The sequence below is a fragment of the Eremomyces bilateralis genome (assembly GCF_010015585.1).
Source record: "Eremomyces bilateralis CBS 781.70 unplaced genomic scaffold P152scaffold_25, whole genome shotgun sequence".
Lineage (NCBI taxonomy): Eukaryota > Fungi > Ascomycota > Dothideomycetes > Eremomycetales > Eremomycetaceae > Eremomyces > Eremomyces bilateralis.
This window is the reverse complement of record NW_022985091.1, coordinates 14,138-32,786: the sequence shown is the minus strand read 5'-3', so window position 1 is coordinate 32,786 and position 18,649 is coordinate 14,138. Positions and strand designations below refer to the sequence as shown.

General features: G+C 53.0%; 7 protein-coding genes across 7 annotated transcripts in view; 3 read left to right on the top strand and 4 right to left on the bottom strand.

Moving 5' to 3' along the window:
* Positions 1-114: 114 nt before the first annotated feature.
* On the bottom strand, positions 115-2,256 carry P152DRAFT_461515 (uncharacterized protein). Its single transcript, XM_033680144.1, has 3 exons — positions 2,022-2,256; positions 705-1,969; positions 115-647 (listed from the first exon to the last, which is right to left on the bottom strand). The coding sequence occupies exons 1-3, from the start codon at positions 2,111-2,113 to the stop codon at positions 400-402; spliced, it is 1,605 nt and encodes a 534-aa protein (XP_033530963.1). The 5' UTR covers positions 2,114-2,256; the 3' UTR covers positions 115-399.
* A 377-nt stretch (positions 2,257-2,633) lies between these two features.
* Positions 2,634-5,714, top strand: P152DRAFT_494597 (DNA replication licensing factor mcm2; the record flags this gene model as incomplete). Its single annotated transcript, XM_033682222.1, has 3 exons — positions 2,634-2,739; positions 2,772-4,984; positions 5,037-5,714. The coding sequence occupies 3 exons, from the start codon at positions 2,634-2,636 to the stop codon at positions 5,268-5,270; spliced, it is 2,553 nt and encodes an 850-aa protein (XP_033530962.1). The 3' UTR covers positions 5,271-5,714.
* On the bottom strand, positions 5,681-8,831 carry P152DRAFT_476464 (uncharacterized protein; the record flags this gene model as incomplete). The annotated part of the gene is made up of 3 exons (XM_033681510.1): positions 5,681-5,773; positions 5,824-7,004; positions 7,052-8,831. 3 exons carry the CDS (start codon positions 8,829-8,831, stop codon positions 5,681-5,683), a joined length of 3,054 nt encoding a protein of 1,017 aa, XP_033530961.1.
* A 309-nt stretch (positions 8,832-9,140) lies between these two features.
* P152DRAFT_422849 (ubiquitin-40S ribosomal protein S31 fusion protein) lies at positions 9,141-10,112 on the bottom strand. The gene is made up of 4 exons (XM_033677200.1): positions 10,006-10,112; positions 9,797-9,951; positions 9,616-9,741; positions 9,141-9,563 (listed from the first exon to the last, which is right to left on the bottom strand). The coding sequence occupies exons 1-4, from the start codon at positions 10,097-10,099 to the stop codon at positions 9,480-9,482; spliced, it is 459 nt and encodes a 152-aa protein (XP_033530960.1). The 5' UTR covers positions 10,100-10,112; the 3' UTR covers positions 9,141-9,479.
* A 246-nt stretch (positions 10,113-10,358) lies between these two features.
* Positions 10,359-13,241, top strand: P152DRAFT_461510 (uncharacterized protein). Its single transcript, XM_033680143.1, has 3 exons — positions 10,359-10,688; positions 10,740-12,397; positions 12,447-13,241. The coding sequence occupies exons 2-3, from the start codon at positions 10,833-10,835 to the stop codon at positions 13,024-13,026; spliced, it is 2,145 nt and encodes a 714-aa protein (XP_033530959.1). The 5' UTR covers positions 10,359-10,688; positions 10,740-10,832; the 3' UTR covers positions 13,027-13,241.
* Positions 13,242-14,374: 1,133 nt separating this feature from the next.
* P152DRAFT_403517 (uncharacterized protein) lies at positions 14,375-15,328 on the bottom strand (the record flags this gene model as incomplete). Its single annotated transcript, XM_033676709.1, has 2 exons — positions 14,375-14,858; positions 14,910-15,328. 2 exons carry the CDS (start codon positions 15,326-15,328, stop codon positions 14,375-14,377), a joined length of 903 nt encoding a protein of 300 aa, XP_033530958.1.
* Positions 15,329-16,177: 849 nt separating this feature from the next.
* The window catches only part of P152DRAFT_516732 (uncharacterized protein), a gene marked incomplete at its 3' end in the record, with an annotated part of 3,898 nt that continues 1,426 nt past the window's right edge, over positions 16,178-18,649 (top strand). The window contains exons 1-3 of the mRNA XM_033682967.1: positions 16,178-16,575; positions 16,635-18,289; positions 18,340-18,649. Coding sequence (XP_033530957.1) covers positions 16,473-16,575; positions 16,635-18,289; positions 18,340-18,649 — 2,068 coding nt within the window. The remainder of the gene's footprint in view (positions 16,576-16,634; positions 18,290-18,339) is intronic.

The window sequence follows — 18,649 nt, the reverse complement described above, 5'->3', positions numbered from 1 at the left end:
AGTCTGGTGAGAAGAACTGGGCCCTGGGGGGCTGAAGGCTCCAGTATTCCTCCACATGAACCAGGCAACCAGCGCCTGTTTTGCATGCACCGTCTGATCACGGATGACGTCCGTGCATGTTACACTTCGGTATTAAACTATTGATGTATTATTTATTAATAGCCCTGCTTTCGTTGAGTGCGTGGTTCATACAGCACAGCCGATTCATAACTCATATTACAGGTTGGGTATCTGCCAATCCATCGGTAGCAATGGAATAATTCACCAATAGTCCTCCGTCGGATTTGATGGCACTCGTGCCAGTCATCAGATAACTCGCCCAAACACCATACCCGGTGCTCAACCCTCCCGACAGAATCGATCCAGGAAGATATCAATAACCTGTTATGAATACACCGATTAGCAACTAGCAGGACACCATAAAACATAAGAATTCCTACCTTTGCCCTCGTCTCTACGATGGTTATCTCCGTTTGCATTCGCTTCTGCACTTTGAGCCGCAGCCGCTTGGATTCCATCTTGATCACCACGCAACCGCTCAAAATACTGCTTGACATCCTCCGCACTCACAGCCTGGCCGCTCTCGGCGAACGGCTGCAGGAATGATTTGACCTGCTCCTTGAGTTTGTTGTACACCATGACGCCCTCTGCCGGGTGTTAGTCAAATGCTGCATACACCAGCTGAAGACCCGATGGAAACTCACCAATCGCTCTGACCCGATCAACGTTACTCAATGCAGCCTCGCCCATGTCGAGCATGCTTCGAGTCCCCGCACTTTGCCCACCGTCTTCATGTTCACCATCTTCGGAAATGGGAGGTTCGTACGTATCTTCCTCCTCCAACAGCCATGGATGCTTCGCCAATAAAGGAAAGCACCGCGGGCACTTGCACCATCGTTCCCGGAAATCGGCTTGTAGGAAAAGGGACACCTTCCCAGATGGTGCGGGAGGAAGGCTGTTTATTCTGCAAGGGTGGGAATCGGTTTTGTTGTCTTGTTGAATGTCCGCTTCAGCCACTGCGTCACTCCCGTTGGTCTCACTCTTGTCGTTCTCATCCTTGTCCACCGACCTAAACCGCTTGGAGGCGGTTCCAGTTTCGTCTCCATCATAATCATGTGCTTTTCGCTTCTGGGCCGATCCCTGAGATGATGGTTGACCATTTGCTGAAGACTCTTGATCGCCTTCTTTGAATTTAACTGCAGAACCCCTGAAGTAAACGGCCGGGAGAAAGCCTGGAGAACCCGCATACTGTTTGACCCAGGGGTTTGACTCGACACATTTGTAGCAAATGAACGATTCGAAATCTTCTTCTGCGGGGAAGCCCGGTGGTAGTGGGGGTTCCTCCTCATTGACTGTAGCACCATCCACCCGCCCTTCAGGGGCCGGTGCATTTCCTTCTGTAGTAGGCGCTAAGAGCTTATCTTGCTGCTCTTTATGTGTTTCCGCCCAGTTTCGAGGTAGCCCAACCAGACATTCCGGGTGCCACCAATCCTCCCCACATCCGCCAGACGCCTCGGATCCCAGGCCCAGACACTGGAACATGGTCCCTTTCTCTTGATGTGGGTCATATTCTTCGCCGCAGCCGCAGAACTGGTTCCGAAAATTGCGGTTATACGAGTTGCCTTCGCGCGGTGGCTCCGAGCGCACGTCTCCTTTCGTCCCGGTCACCGGATTGATTCGCAGCGTACAAGGTGTGGACTCGGGTAAGCGAGACGTTCCGCAGTCACAGACGAAGTCGCGCTTATTGAACAATTCGACGAGGGTGTGGTCGCCATGACACGATATCGAGCAGGAATAGCAGACTCCGGCCGCATTGTATGGATCGGATGAAGAAGACGGAGGAGGATTGCATGTCAAGCAGGAGAAGACGAGCTGTCGCAACGGGCCCAATGGTTTGGTGCAGGTATCGAACTGATAAGGCAACGCCTCACGTGCCTCTTCTTCGAGTTGCAGCTGGCTATTGATGAATCTTGACTGATTGTTAGCCAAAGAACAGACCAAAGCTATGGATTTGAACATACTCTTGAGCAGTTTGCGAGCTCTCCGACACCTGGGAGAAGCTATTCTGTCGTTCCCTCAATTGATGGGCGGCGACTGAGCCGGATGTTGCCATGGCGCACGAGTGGCGGAAAGCTTCAGCAAACAGTTCCAGGTGAATCCGGTGAGTCCAGTGAGTTTAGTGAATCGGTGAATCCAGTGAATCTAGTGTAAATCGGATATAGACGAGTTGAATGAATCGCAGTTTGTTGATGCACTCGAAATTCAGTTGGAGACTGGAAGCTGATGCAGTTGGATACTTGGATAAAGTGCTCATATCACGTGGTTGCATTCAGGGATAACGCGTGTTAGGCGCGTCTCGCGAAACCCAAGGAAAGCGCGAATGAAACGCGAGGAAGTCACTTTAGAGTTTTGAAGTCACTTTAGCCTTCGCGAAGAGCGGCCCCCTCTATTTGGGATTTTGCTTGAACACTCCACCTCATCCCTTAACTCTTATCGTCAACAAACTAAAACGGTCGATACTGAACCATTAAAACCCCTTGTTGATGAATCAAGTTCAATGAGGTATAATAGGAAGTTTTAGGGTCATTCGAAACCATAGCTAACAATGTTTAAGCTCCCCTTTACGGCCAAACATGTCCTCGGCGAACCGTGGCCTGTCTCCATCGGCCGCTCGAGGGAAACGGGCCCGCGAGGATGACGATAATATGATGTCTTCTCCGGGACTTCCACCGTCAAGTCGTAAGTGGTTTGAACCCTCGGATGTGATATAGCTGACCGTGTAGCCCCTGCATCATCCCCACCAATGCTCCCGGCCGACGATGACGATGATAATCTGATTGATGACGATGAAGATCTCATCGGCGACATTGACGACATGGATGAGATGGCCGAGGATGAGGCGGGTATCGATCTGTTTGCGGACACCTTCGAGCGCGACTACCGCACCCGTCGAGACGACGAAGCGTACAATGCCAAAGATATCGACGACCTGGGCGACTACGGCGATATGGACCTCGGCGCCCGTCGACAACTGGAAGCGCGTTTGAATCGGCGCGACAGAGAGCTAGCCCGCTCCCGGAACATCCCAGCCGGCTTCCTCGACCATGAGGAAGGCGATGCCATATTTGACCCGGCTCGGGGACCTAGAAGACGGCGCCACCGCTATGACGAAGACGAAGATGATGTGGATATGGGCGAAGATATCATGAATGAAGAGCTGACCCTCGAGGCTCTTCAAGACGTAAAGGCTGCAAGCGTCACCGATTGGGTGGCTCAACCTGCCGTACACCGCACGATTGCCCGAGAGTTCAAGTCGTTCTTGACCGAATACACCGACGAAACCGGGAGCTCAGTATACGGCACCCGCATTCGGACACTCGGTGAAGTCAACGCCGAGTCCCTGGAGGTCTCTTTCGACCACTTGGCGGAATCCAAGGCGACTCTTGCATATTTCCTTGCCAACACCCCGGCTGAAATCCTGAAGATCTTCGATCAGGTGGCCATGGACGTCACGCTTCTGCATTATCCCGACTACGAGCGGATTCACACGGAAATTCACGTTCGAATCACGGACTTGCCGGTGCGATATACCCTTCGTCAACTGCGTCAAACGCACCTAAACTGCCTAGTCCGTGTCAGCGGCGTGGTGACCCGTCGCAGTGGAGTGTTCCCACAGCTGAAATACATCAAGTTCGACTGTGTCAACTGCGGTGCGGTGTTAGGCCCCTTCCCGCAAGAATCCAATATCGAAGTGAAGATCTCCTTTTGTCAATACTGCCAAAAGAGAGGGCCCTTCACTCTGAACTCGGAGAAGACCGTGTATCGGAACTATCAGAAACTGACTCTCCAGGAGTCTCCTGGGACTGTCCCGGCCGGTCGGCTGCCTCGACACCGCGAGATCATCCTCCTCTGGGACTTAATTGATAGTGCCAAACCTGGAGAGGAAATCGAGGTCACCGGCACCTATCGGAACAACTACGATGCCTCGCTGAACAACAAAAACGGGTTCCCTGTCTTCGCAACGATTTTGGAAGCCAATCACGTCGTGAAGTCGCACGACCAGCTCGCAGGATTCCGATTGACGGAAGAAGATGAGCGGCAAATTCGCGCCTTGTCCAAAGACCCGAATATCATCGACAAGCTCATCAATTCCATTGCACCCAGCATCTACGGGCACACGGACATCAAGACCGCCGTGGCTCTCAGTCTGTTTGGTGGGGTCAGCAAGGAAGCCCAGGGAAAACATATCATTCGAGGTGACATCAACGTGCTTCTCTTGGGCGATCCGGGGACCGCGAAGTCGCAGGTGCTGAAATATGTCGAGAAGACCGCACATCGAGCCGTCTTCGCTACGGGCCAAGGAGCCTCCGCAGTGGGTTTGACGGCTTCGGTACGACGCGATCCCCTGACCTCCGAATGGACGCTCGAGGGTGGCGCCTTGGTTCTAGCGGACAAGGGCACCTGCCTGATCGACGAGTTCGACAAGATGAACGACCAAGATCGGACCAGTATCCACGAGGCGATGGAGCAGCAGACCATCTCCATCAGCAAAGCTGGCATCGTCACGACCCTGCAAGCGCGGTGCGCAATCGTCGCTGCCGCCAATCCAATCGGAGGTCGCTACAACAGCACCATTCCTTTCAGCCAGAACGTCGAGCTGACAGAGCCCATCCTGAGTCGTTTCGATATCCTCTGCGTGGTGCGGGACACCGTCGAGCCCGAGGAGGACGAGCGACTGGCGAATTTCGTGGTGAACAGCCATGGACGCGCACATGCCTCCATGACGAACCCCGACGGCATGGACGTGGAATCCCCCCCCGCGCACACCGAAGGACAGATACCGCAGGAACTGTTGCGGAAATACATCCTCTACGCCCGGGAAAGGTGCCGGCCGAAGTTGTACCAGATCGACCGGGACAAGATCGCCCGACTGTTCGCTGACATGCGACGCGAGTCCCTGGCGACAGGAGCATATCCCATCACCGTAAGTCTCAGTCATTTTCCTTCAATTATATCGTGCTAAGTAAACTCGATAGATCCGGCATTTGGAAGCGATCATGCGAACCTGCGAAGCGTTCTGCAAGATGCGGCTGTCGGAGTACTGCAACTCGCACGACATGGACCGCGCCATCGCCGTCGCCGTCGACAGCTTCGTCAACTCGCAGAAAGTCAGCTGCAAGCGCGCGTTGGCGCGGGCGTTTGCGAAGTATACCTTAAAACCCAACTCGCAACACCAGCCCCAGCGGTCCGGTGTCACGGCTAGTGCATAATCGCGGAAAGATGATGTGAACATATGGGGAACTACCTTTTCAGGCGCGGCGAAGCCTTGGGTATATTGTGCTATGAACGTTACCACGATGCTGGCGTTATGGTTGCAATTCGGTGTCAGGCGGGTTGAATGTAGGATCGCCCAGTGATGTCAGGAAGGTTACTTCAGAATTCATATAATCAACAGGCGATGAAAGGTAGACGTCCTTTGCCGCAAGCAAGCCAAACATCTGATTTTGCTGCGCGCGTCCTAGTGTTACCAAGTGTGATGATACGCCGAGGATCCGACGATGCTCCTGGATACGCTGCAACCTCTCCAATGGGAATATATACGGGAGCCCAAGCTCCATCTCCTCCGCGTGACTGATTTTGACGTCCCCCGCCCCAACGGAATTGGCCCATGCTCTGAAATTCAACCCCAGTACGGCCGAAAGCCCGAAAATCCCGTGCCTATCGCCGCCAACGGATCGCTCGTCGACTCTTCTTTCTTCCGCTGGCCGGAAAGCTATCATCGTCAGTCAGAGTTCAACACTTGCGATTTCGATGTCCACTTACTTCCATGGTGATCTGTCGATGCAGGTGAACCAGCCAGTCCACATAGTTCTGCGCCTCGTTGTTCCGGTCCTCGTACAGCAGCCGCGCGTACTCGTATTCCGCGCCGTCCAGCCCCTGTCGCGCGAGCTGCAGCGTCAACGCCTTGGACCCGCGCGTCGTCTCCAGGTACTGCAGGATGTTGCGCACCTGCGCGTTGAGGTGGGTATCCAGGACCGGCAGGGCAGCAAGGAACGCGTCCAGCGATTTGAGTGTGGTATTTCCCGGTCCGAACAGGTCTTCGAGGAGGTTCGGGGATACCTGCGCGTGCAGCCAGAGGAGGCAAATTTGGCCATTGTCGACGATGTAGACGCCGCCCTCTTCGACGCGGGAGAAGCTCGCGCGTACGGTGGCGGGCATGCGGAGGTGGCCGTTTTCGTTGGGGAAGCCGTCTTTCTCGTCGAGGTCGTGGAGGGAGATGACGCGGGGGTACAGGTACAGGGACATCTCCATGGCGCCCATCTGCTTCAGCAATTTCAGATCGTGAACGCGACGATCGGTGGGTTCGCGTCCGCCTTTCAGAGCGCGAGACTTGATCAGGCCGAGCATGTACATGCTGAACTCTTTCATCAGTTCGGGCAGGATCAATTGGCCGGGTGGATGGGATCCCGAGGATAGCTTTCGGTAGCTCGCCAGGATATCGACGGTCTTCTCGTTCAACGCGCTTCGAACGTCCTTGAGCGACTTCTCGGGTACTCGTGAGGCGGCCTCCTTGGCGATCACGTCCACGACGGCTTCTTGATCGACGAGCTTCATCGCCTCGATCGACCCCTCTGACACGCTCGCGACAATGTTGCTGCATCGTACCCGTCGCTGGCCGCTGGCCGTCGTATAAAGCAACGCGCTTTGGAAATGCGCATCGAGTTTCGGGTCCAGCTTGCCGTCGTAGCTGAACATGACGGCGAGCGCCTTATCCGAGTCGATGGCGCCGAACTCTAGATCCGCTCCGAACGTATGGTGGGTGAAATTGCCATGGTACGCGGATACTTGCAAGCCGTTCGAACAGCGAACTTTCATGAGGGCTTGGTATCCGGTTTCCCGTGTCACGGTATGTTTGATCTCCCGTGCCAATCGAAGGGAATCGCGAGGGGCATGGAAGTTGGGATAGTAGTAGATTTCACCTCCGGATTTCGACGAGACGAGACCTACGATGCGTTAAAAAAGGCCAAAGCCCAAAGCCTCCAAGACTTACCTAAAGTCGCGATATCAAGAAAGCCGCCACTGGGAGCCGCCATGAAGAAATCCACTCCGATGCCATGTTCCACCATTTTCGTGGCCGCTTTCGTCCACAGAGGATGCTCGGTGGTGAGCAGCTTCTTCTCTGCATCGGTCCCGTGCATCTTGGTATCATCGCGGAAAAAGAGCCGTCCTGGTCCCCATGTTGGCAGCTCGCCTATTGAGCAAACAATCTTCCCTCCAGTCGTAGATAACGCTTCCAGTGCGGCATTGAGTGTCGAGAGCAGCGCCGGTTCGGGGTTCTTGAGCCCGGAGAACATGTTCGGCAACTGCGTAAGCAATGCGGTGATGACGGTCCGCGACTCCTCGGGATCGACGAACATGCCTTCACTAAACGGAACGAACGGGTCCTCAATATCGGTCATGACCATCATTTGCGCCTTTTCCAACCCCGCGCTCAAATTATAGAAATGAATCTCCTTGTCGAACGTGACGATGCCAATTTGTGACCCCGGTGGCAGCCGTCCAGCCTCCTCATTGTCATTGTCCGAGTCAAATGGGCCGTATAGGGCGCTCATGATTCCCTCGCAGAAAGCATCCACGAACCCCTTGTTCACCGACTCTTCACACACATCGATCAAAAACAGCCATCGTAATGGCACCGGCTCCTTCCCCCAGTATTCCTTCGGAACCATAAACTCGACCGTTCCCAGCATTAGCTCCGGCCGTTGCGGTCGATCGACCCGTACACCGGAGGGGTCGGTCGGCGAGAAATATTCTGGCGGAACGTCATTCGGGAATGTACACATGTTGCACACGAACTTGCTCCCTCCTGAAAGGAAGGTCATGAAAGGATTGATGTAAGCTCGACATCGTCGACAGCGGGGAGGGCCCATGTCGCCGAAATCCAACACCGGTATGGGTTGCTCTCCATCTTGCAACCGCGCCAATGGTTGCACTATGAGGCCGAGAGGAAGGCTGGTAGCCGCAAGCGCTTCTTGTGTCGAGGGGATGCAATTGAGCGTCAATCGGGTGAATTTCGGCGAGGCATTGCCTTGATCGAAGGCAATGTACGGGACCGCCGCAGGAGGTGGTAAATGTCGCTCCACAGTCGCATACGCATGGTCCAGATAGTATTGGGTTGCAAAGTCCCGGGCTCGAGGGACGCTTGGGATCTGCTCCGGATCGACTCGTCCCTGCGCGGATGTGACGGCACTGCCTTGGAGAGGGGTATTGCTCCGCGCGGCATGCTGCGGTGCCGTCGCTTGGTCTTGAGGGGTGAATATCGGGTTCGCAGCGGCAGGGAATTGGTTCATCGCAGGAGTGATCTGTTGGTTAAGATATTGAGAGGGCGCAACCTGCCCTTGGGGCATCCCATTGAACGCTTGCGAGCTGCCTCCCGGCGTCTCGATATTGTGGTAGGCATGCCGATCTCGCTTTTTATGTGTCCTTGCCGGAGCCGCGCCTTCGGTCCCTAAACCGACGTGGCTCATCTGTTGTGTCAATCCCTCCATTCCGGCGGGTGGTGCGGCTCCTGGCGTTGATCCTGGTGGCGCGAAGTATCCCTGCTCCTGGTATGGCGGGTTCCCAGCTTGCGTTCCCGGCTGTGTGTGGGCGACAGAAGGGTCATATTGTTGCTGTTGCGGAGGAGCGCTCTGATATGAACCTGATTGATGATACCCCGAGGGTGCTGGTGCAATTGGCGGTCGGAACTGGGGCGCTTCGGGCTCGACTTTTGGGTCGTTTGGGTTTATGGAATGCTGCCCGAGGGCATGGAACATGGAGAAGTCCGACATGCTGGATAGTGTGAAGGGTCGACGAATCTATGCGCGTTGTCGAAAGGGAACGGTGGTCTCGTTCGAAGTAGGGTCGAGTCCGGGAGCGCCTAGGCATAGGCCTCCACAGAGAACTGCATTGGGGAAGCTGTAGATCACGTATCTATAAAGCGACTGGAAAGCAACCGATTTCTCGGAAAGATGTGGATGTTATTTGAGCTGCGATGTCCTGTTGACTTCTTGGTCTTACTTATTTCATTGTTGTAAGTTGAGGTTGATGCCCCCTGTCAAGTCGTCTGAACATCTGATCGCCAATTGGCTGGAATGAACGTAGATATTGGACTGAGTATGGGCGATGATCGCTTGAAGACATGGGATTTTTTACAGTTATGACCGTCTCCCTTCTGCATGTGCTGCAACTACCGGATTCTATTTGATATTCCCAGTGCGAAATAGGCTGATATCACGGGCGTCGAAGATATTCTACCCTACGCTACACGCACTTTAAGGCCTTGGAGGCTTGGACAGATGGCCCAAGGAGCTCATATGATGTCGAGAATGGTCTGTTTTGGTTCTTATCTAGAGACTATTCATACACTTCAATCTTCTCTCGAGTGTTGCCTTTCGACGGCATTTTCAGATCACTCTGACTGGTGTGCAGCGAGACGTTTATTTCTCGAAAAGGTAGGTCAAGTGACACTTGCCGCAGTACTGGCGGTCCTGCATGGCAGCCATGAAGATACCGGCACCACACTATAATAAAGAATTAGTTCAGTCCCCAAGAACGAAATCCAGGAACACGTACGGTATCGCTGGGGCACTCGCGTCGGAGACGCTCAATCTTGCCATCCCCATCCACCTTGTAGTACTTGAGGATCGCGAGCTTGACCTTCTTGCGCTTGTGCTTGATCTTCTTAGGAGTAGTGTAGACCTGAAAACGGATTAGCGAGCGGCTCAGGGAATACTATCGATAGGAATGAACAAACCTTCTTCTTTCGCTTCTTACCACCACCACGGAGGCGGAGGACGAGATGGAGGGTGCTCTCCTTCTGGATGTTGTAGTCGGAAAGAGTACGGCCATCCTCGAGCTGCTTTCCGGCGAAGATCAGGCGCTGCTGGTCCGGGGGGATTCCTTCCTTGTCTGGATCCAAATGTCAGTCATATACATTTTACAGAAGCGATGATAGAGACAAACCCTGGATCTTGGACTTGACATTGTCAATGGTATCACTGGACTCGACCTCAAGGGTGATGGTCTTGCCCGTGAGGGTCTTGACGAAAATCTGCATGGTGACCTCAACAATGCCCTAGGACTTTGTATCTTCAGTCACGATAATGTGAAAGTTGAGAGGGAGAGATGCGAAGTGGCGCGGAAATTCGAGTTGTGGGCAAGCGATAAGGCACCAAGGTGTCAAAGTGCAAATTAATTATTATTGGTCGTTGGGGAAGGCCCCTGCATTTCCCACGTGATGTCAGGTGATTGGGCAGTAAGGCTGATCGCCGATCCAAGCGTTTGGGTTGCCCGCCGCAACGGGCTGTTGACCAACTTTTGACGCCAGTTGATGACGCCCCCATGAGAAGTCCAGCTCAAAGACATTCGATCCTATTTATCACCATCTCTCTATTGTTCAGTATCTTTCTGAATCCAAAAAACATCTGCTACTCTCGATAATCCACCCAAACCTACATTCAACAGAGAAGTCGACCTTTACACACCGCATCAGGTCTCGACTTCGTCTATCAAACCGAGTTTTCGCACTTCTCCCGGGCATCAGCCCAACACCTTACATTCACTGGTTGTGATCGACAAAATCTATTGTACTGAGCGGTCTTTAAGGAAATCCGCCGCCCCGCGGGAGTTTGCCTGCACTGCGTGAGGTACGGACAGTCGAATCATTGAAATAGGATAGCCGCTAATATCGGTGATAGCCTCGGACCCAAGGAGATACTACTAACCCCCCAGGAACCAACAGGAACCGTATCTTTGAAAACCCATTCCGGACTCGACTTGCATCTCACACGATGTTGTCCACGCCAAACTCAAGCATTGAGCGTCGCCGCACGACCCACCGTCGGCAAAACTCCACGCCTCAACTTGAGTCGGCCAACGTTCGACCCCTTCCAGCCATCGTCCAGCGTCAAACCAACCAGGGTCACCGACGAGGGATGAGTCTCGACATCCCCCGGAACCCCTACAAGCGGACGAGGTCGCCGCCGTTGTCTTCGATGATCACGACGCCGACCCAGGAGCTGGAGTCGACGGTAAGTATAGCTAACCCCCACACAGGACAGGACCCTCAACAACATCCGACGCAGGTAGCGCAGTTGCAAAACATGCCTCAGCTGGGGCAACAGAACCAGCACCATCAATCCCTAGGACCGCGGGCGGCCTATTCCCCGGACCCAACTCAGTACAATGCGTCGTTGACGACGCACTCACAACCAGCCACCCCCCGATCGCCACTGAAATCGCCGGAGGAGCGGCTCCGCGAATTCCGTGAGCGCATCAACGAGTTCAGCGATCTGGGGATCATCCAAGTCAATATTCTCCCGACGCCCATGGCAACACCGCAGAAACAAACGAACACGGCGCCACACGGTGACAACTTAGATGTGGCGCCCATGCCATCAAGTTTTGGTGACGTGACGGAGATCAATCTCGACCCACCAGGGATGGAGCAGGTCTTCTCCATGAACGTGGACAATCCGGAGAGCGACCGAGAGAATGAGTCGTCGTATTATTCGTCCGATGCTTTCTCTCCAGAGCGATCGCCGACTGTTTCGCCCCAACTACGATCAACAGCCACGTTTGGCGGATTCCCCGTCACTCCCGCACCACCAATCTCATTCTCACCCTCTACCACACCGTACATGCCTTCGTCCCAAGCAGGCGATGATCTTGATGCACTCCTCTCGTCACCCCAATTTCACCCTGGATCTCCTTCCGCCGGAGTGCAGGTTGCCGGCATGTACCTCAACGCATCCATCGAAGACACGGGGATCTCCTCCGCCGAAGTGCAAGCATTTATCGGCGAGCAAGACCCCGTCAGCCACAAATGGACCTGCCTGTTCCCGCAGTGCCGCAAGACCTTCGGGCGCAAGGAAAACATCAAAGCCCATGTGCAGACCCATCTCGGCGACCGGCAGTTCCGCTGCAACGACTGCAACAAGTGCTTCGTCCGCCAGCACGACCTCAAGCGCCACGCCAAGATCCATTTCGGCGACAAGCCGCACAAGTGTCTCTGCGGGACCGCGTTTCAGCGCCAGGATGCGTTGACGCGGCATCGACAGCGCGGCATGTGCTCGGGAGCGTTTCCAAATGCGGTGCGGAAGACGGCGAGGAGAGGGCGACCGAAGAAGAAGAGACCCGAGTTGGAGCAGCGGGTGGAGAAAGCGCTCCGAGCGAGGATCATGGATAAGGAGGAGGAAACGGGCCTGGAGATCCACTCCAGCGGCCCGTATGCATCGTCCTTGTCGGGGGCATCGGAGGGTTCATATCCAATTAGCCCGGCCACCAGCCCGCCTCCCTTCGATGCCACGCAGTTCACCACTTTGGGTGGTGACACTCAGGAGGATGTGTCATTCAGGTACGTGGATCGGACGGTTCCCCTTAGTTCAGCCTACTGACCCTCGCAGCGACCTCAAGTTCAGCATCGACGAAATCGAATCCGAATCGTTCACCTCGTCCCCATCGGCCACCGGCGGCGCCAATCGCGATGGGCCAGCAAGTTTAACGGAGGAATTTCCCCTCCCGCCCTCGCTCGTCCAGGCAGACGTCGAACTCCCCGGTATCGTTAAATGGAACAGCCTGCCGCATGGATTGGATCCGAAAACCCCGCCCGCGTCGCCTCCGCTGGGTACTATCAGCCCCGCACAACTGGGCTCCCCGACCAAAAGCCTCCAAAGCTTCGACGCGGACGAGAAAATCCACTTCGGCCTCGCGCGAAGTCGCGTCAGTAGCGCGGGAGAAACACCGCCGACCAGCCCCATGGACTCGCAGATGATGGGCGGAGCGCAGGACCTGGAGTCGCGGGAGGAGGAATTGAAGTTAGCAGAGGATCTGAAGATGATCGGGCAGGACATGGAGGGGATGGGGTCCAGTCTCGGGGTCAATATGGGGCCGTCGGGGGTGTTTTGCGATGTCGACTTGTTCTGCGACGTCGGGATGGGGAATGCAGCGCCGGGGGAGTGGAGTGAGGAGAACTGGGGATGGTGATGGATCGCGTTCTTGGATAAGCGACTTTGGAAGGTTACGCCGTGTCTTTTGATCGGCTGGCATTCGATGGAGCAATTGGGAACGCTTTTCTTATATCTCCTTGCAGACTTGTTGGTTACGAGTGATGACGCTCTTCGATAGCTTGTGTTATGTAGTCAATATGACAGATTGTACGATGGACTCGAAGGGAACCACCATGGACTAAGTGGTGTAGAGAAACAGACCTAAAGACTCGACTATAAAAAAATGTGAGCCAATAGAAGGAAAGGATCTAATGTCCACCTACCACAATCGGAGCGACGAAACCGCCTGCATTCAATAAGGCGCATTAACTCCAACCAGAGGATTAGAGACATAATTAAGCTGTTAACAAAAAGAAAGAACTACGTAAACCAGATTCAAACTGGAACCTGCAAAAAAAGAGTGGCACACACAGGCAGAGAACAATCGGGGGGGTTTATGAATGTAGCTCTATCCGGTACCCACCCCGAGCCACAATAATTAGCCATGCGTGACCACGTTACTACAATTGACTTGATTAAGTTATATGTACCTTCCGAGTATCAACTACATTCATTCATTTAACCTTCTTTACGACTATAATTACAACCTTAATAACACACATCGATTTACTTAAGAAGATCTGGCACAACAAACCTCATTCCCGTCACATTCATCGGACGCGAATGACCATGGACACACAGCCTACCGTACCTATGGTAGCTTTGAGCATCCTCTTCTATCCCGCAGGAGTAGACGTCGCGTGTCCAATTCTCATGATCAACTCGAACGTGATGATCGGATAGATATGGACTGTGCCAACTCGCGCCATCATTGCAACTGCGAACTCTTCACCTCGGATTGACATCGCTTCATCATCTGATCATCCCTATCTCCTGAAGTCATCGGTTGCTGGCATGTTAATCACGCGAAGTGGCCTGAAATGCGTACTGAAACGTTGCGGTGGGCCACAACTCAAAAGAAATGTTTCGAAGAATGCGCGATGAGTGAAACGGGGAAATTGACAGTTTGAGACGTTCGGGATTTCCTAGTTCCGAGTTCACGATTCAATCTGGCGATAGGAGACTTGGAAGTCGTGCTCGAAGCATTATTATTGTCGGCGGCACTTTGAATGGTTGAACTCAAACAGAAAGACATCAACACTGGACAGACTCTGCGAATGCGTCATAAGTCTTAATAGCATTTGTTCGAACTTTGAAGAGAGGATGATCATGATGGAAAAGGGGAATCCTAGATCGACATAGTCCACGTCGATGTCTGCGTTACGCCGGTCCACTAGATACAGTAAGTCAAAATTGCTAACCCCATATCCTCTGCCGACATCTCCTTAAGAACCCCCAGGCTTACCTAGACGCAAGTCCTTGAAATCGAAGCCCTTCACGACCCCAGCAATGACCACGCTGTGGCCATCAGCAGTAACATCAGAGATATCCTGATCGATCTTTGACTCTTCCCCAGAAGTGTTGATGAATCCCGTCACAGCTGAACTATTGTTTGTTGCCTTGACACCTTTGATCTTCTGCCCTGTACGCTCATACACTGTTTTGGAAAGGGCTTCCTCACACATCTCTCTGAAGGTATTGTTGCCGGCTTGCTGTCTCCGAAGCTCTTGGAGAAGCTCCTGTTTGCTCTGCTCGGATTCCTCGTCCGGCTCGGTGCTTCCTCTAACTATGAGTTGTTGCAGATTGCGCTCAATTTCCACCCCTTCATTGCCTGCACTAATAAGCTCTTGCGCAAGGTCTGCTTCGTTTACCCTTAGCATGCTGTCTCTCTGCTCTTTCGCCAGGTCCTTTTGGCTAGTTACAGCTAAGCTACTCAATCAGTCAGCTATTGGCAGGCTGAAAGGCTGTCGGTAAACAAACAGAGTTGCCGTAGCCAGTGCGACGCTAAGAGTGCTTTTGCAGTCGCTAAGCTGCCCTTTGAATGTCTTGATCCTCTCCTGCCCAAATAGTCCAACCCTCCACCGAGAGACCCAAAACATCTTGTCGTCTTTGGAACGGTTCATCCAATGCTCGACTTGCAACTGAAATGCTTTGCATGCTCTGTCACAGTTCTCGACAGCAGGCCCGATTTGCTTACTCTGAATGGGTTGCGGTGAATCGGCTTGTACTTCCAGATCCTGCAACACACTCTCAACTGCGCGAAGGTCGGCGCTGATGAATTTGACGGTTCTTGGGGCGTCTTTAATGTTGTCGATGGTCTTGGCGAGAAATTGAACGCTCTGGAGAGCTGTGGCTGTAATGCCTACAACAGCCGCAGTGATGCTAAGAGGTTCCGGCATGACTAAACGAACACTGGAAAGGAATCGACTAGTTAATGGGTTCAACCAAGGGAAAGGAGAGGAGGTAGTGGTTAAAACACAAAGGAAACAATGAACCATATATGCGGGGCAGTAAAAGACTGCGGTTCAGTGAGGCGCAATTCGTGTGTTGTGACAAATCATCGCGCATATTGGCGTGACCACTTGAAGATGCCATTTGCCAAACCCTGAATTTGTTCGTTGATATAATTACCACGCAGTACAGTACCTCGAGAGTACTTATCAAGGCGAATATGAGATTGTATTGCTGAGCGTCCCAGACTTTTTCAATAATTGGTTATAATTAATAAAGCAATAGTAGCAATGGTAGCAATGGCAGCACTAGCACCCAATGTCCAGCGGACCCTTGCCCCACCAGAGCAGCTTCAGTTATGCCTTACCTACTACGCCTTACTGCGTCCAGCAAGGCAGTATCAGCAAAACGTCCGCAACAATGGCCAGACCTTTGCTGCCATCAACCATGGAATCATATACTATGCCAATGCGAGAATAACTCGGCTCTCGAGTAAGTATCTCGGTGTGGATGAGATGATTTGGCTATGGAACTTGCAGGGAGTAGGGACCGACTTTTATTTTTTGCAAGGCTCAAGGCTGAGAGGAATGACTGATCCACATGGATTGGGCTAGCTGCGGTACAGCCCGTCCGCCAGTATGGTAAGTCGGTAACACCTCCGTACAGAATCTACAGATTCAACAATTGGGGCCAGCCCGCCAGAGCCTTCTCTTTGCTCAGTTCCATTGGTCAGATAAAGGGATCTACACCGAAAAAGTGGGTAGCCACTAGCCACCCTTCTCCTTCTCCGTGTCGGCGTATTCACGAAATGATCTTGGCATCCAACTTGGTCTGCACTCTACAGGCTGCAACCGATGCATTTCTCCAGCAGCCGACAGCGGCAAGGCAAGCTCGTTCATTGGCGAGGCTGGCGGAATGCATTCGCCAGCTGAGAATGAACCTCACATGTGACCTGGGGGTAGGTATACTATGTAGATATGGACTCACTCCAGAATGTTTCCTTGCGCACGTACGCCGCAGTATTCGCATTTCGCAACGAGAGATCAATAACTACTAGCAGGGCGAAAGATTTAGCATCGTTACTCCAAGCTCATGGCTCAGCAACGTATCAGCGATGCGACCGCCAAGGACGGTTCGCTGGTTATCGCTGGTAATAATGAATTCCACGGATCTGTGAACGTCGGGGCCAGTAAAGGTGAGTGTACTTAACTGGCTGTGGGCTCGAAGCATCAGGAAGCTAAATGGCAAGTCTAGACTTGAACGATATACTCGGCTCCCTCCCTACCGCGAAGGACGCACCGTTCTACGCACACCAGCGACGACATGACCCGACCTGCCTTGACAATACCCGCGTCGGCCTCCGTGAAGATATAGACAACTGGGTAAAGGGAGAAAATTCGCCGAGCATCTTTTGGCTAAGCGGTTTGGCTGGCACGGGCAAGTCCACGGTGGCGCGAACAGTGTCTAGGTATTGGGCGAACCCGGCGAAGGAAACCCTTGGTGCTAGTTTCTTCTTCTCAAGAGGCGGCGGAGATGTCGGCCATGCCGGTAATTTTGTTACAAGCGTTGCAGTACAACTGGCAAACAAAGTACCGGATCTGAAACGAATCATTTGCAACGCGATTTCCGCCCAGAGCGACATTGCCAACCGGGATCTAAGTGAACAATGGCGCCATCTGGTCCTTAATCCATTGTCGCAGCTGGCGGGCAGCAGCAGCCAACCCCGATATATTCTTGTCGTTGATGCGCTTGATGAGTGCGAGGACGAGAACGACATCCAGACTATTTTACAATTGCTAGCGGAGGTTCGGTCCTTAGAGACGGTCCAGCTTCGAGTATTCTTAACCAGCCGACCTGACGTTCCGATCCGAAACGGCTTCATCCAAATCCCAAATGTTGTACACCGGGATTTTATACTCCACGAAATATCGTCGTCGATTGTCGATCATGATATCCGCATTTTCTTACGGCACAAGCTTGAAGACATTGCTCGTAGGTACTGTCTCCCTGCTGGTTGGCCTGACGAGCATATCATTGGTCAACTCGTTGACAGTGCAAATGAGCTATTCATCTGGGCGGCAACTGCATGTCGCTTTATCGAGGAGGGCGAATACTTTGCTGCAGATCGAATATCTATAATCCTCAAGCCTGACTCTGCGGATGACTCGGGAGACGGGTCGTCTTCAGATAGTTCCGCGACAGATAACAAGAATGGCGATCCTGTAGTAGCTCCACAACAGCACCTGGACAACATCTACATCACAATTCTCAAGAAGTCTATCCGAAAATACAGGGGGCGAGAAAGCAAGAAATGGCGCGAGCGACTTGGAACAACCATGGGGACCATTGCTGTCCTCTATTCTCCTCTATCCACCGACTCATTGGGGAAACTACTCCACGCTACGCTTGATACTACGCTCGACAGTACGCTACAACAACTAGACCAAACACTGAACGATCTTCATGCGATTCTGGACGTTCCAAAGAATTCGACTCAGCCGCTGCGTTTACATCATCCATCGTTCCGCGACTTCCTCCTTGACCCAAAGAGATGTACAGATTTGAAAATTGGGATTGACGAGAAGCAAGCACATAAATCACTCGCTACAAGCTGCATTAAGCTTATGTCTGGTGCTCTTAAGCAAGATATTCTTAGTGTGGACCGACCAGGAGCATTAGTGACTGATATTGAAACTAGTCTTACAGCGCAGCATCTCCCTCCTGAGGTTCGGTATGCATGTCTATATTGGATCCAGCATCTCCAGAGAAGCGAGGCCAAGCTTCAAGATGGCGACCAAGTACACCGTTTCCTACAAGAGCATTTCCTCCACTGGCTCGAAACTCTCGGATGGATGGGGCAGGTATCGGAAGGAATTCATACCATCGCGTCTTTAGAGTCGCTTGCTTCCGTTAGTTATACCTCCGGCATAGTATATAATCTCGCTAAGACTTCGACTAGATAAGTGACTGTCCTAGCCTCTCAGATATCATCTATGAGGCGAAGCGGTTCGTGGTCTACAATCGATACGCTATCGGGTTAGCTCCCCTTCAGACGTACTGCAGTGCCCTCGCATTCGCACCGACAATGAGCATAATAAGAAAGCAATTCGCAAATTGCATACCTAGATGGATACGGAGGTTACTACAGGTCGAAGAGAAATGGAATGCGGTGCTGCAGACGCTCGAGGGCCATTCGAGCGGGGTCTCGGCCGTGGCCTTCTCGCCGGACGGCAAGACGCTGGCGTCGGGCTCGCACGACGGGACGGTCA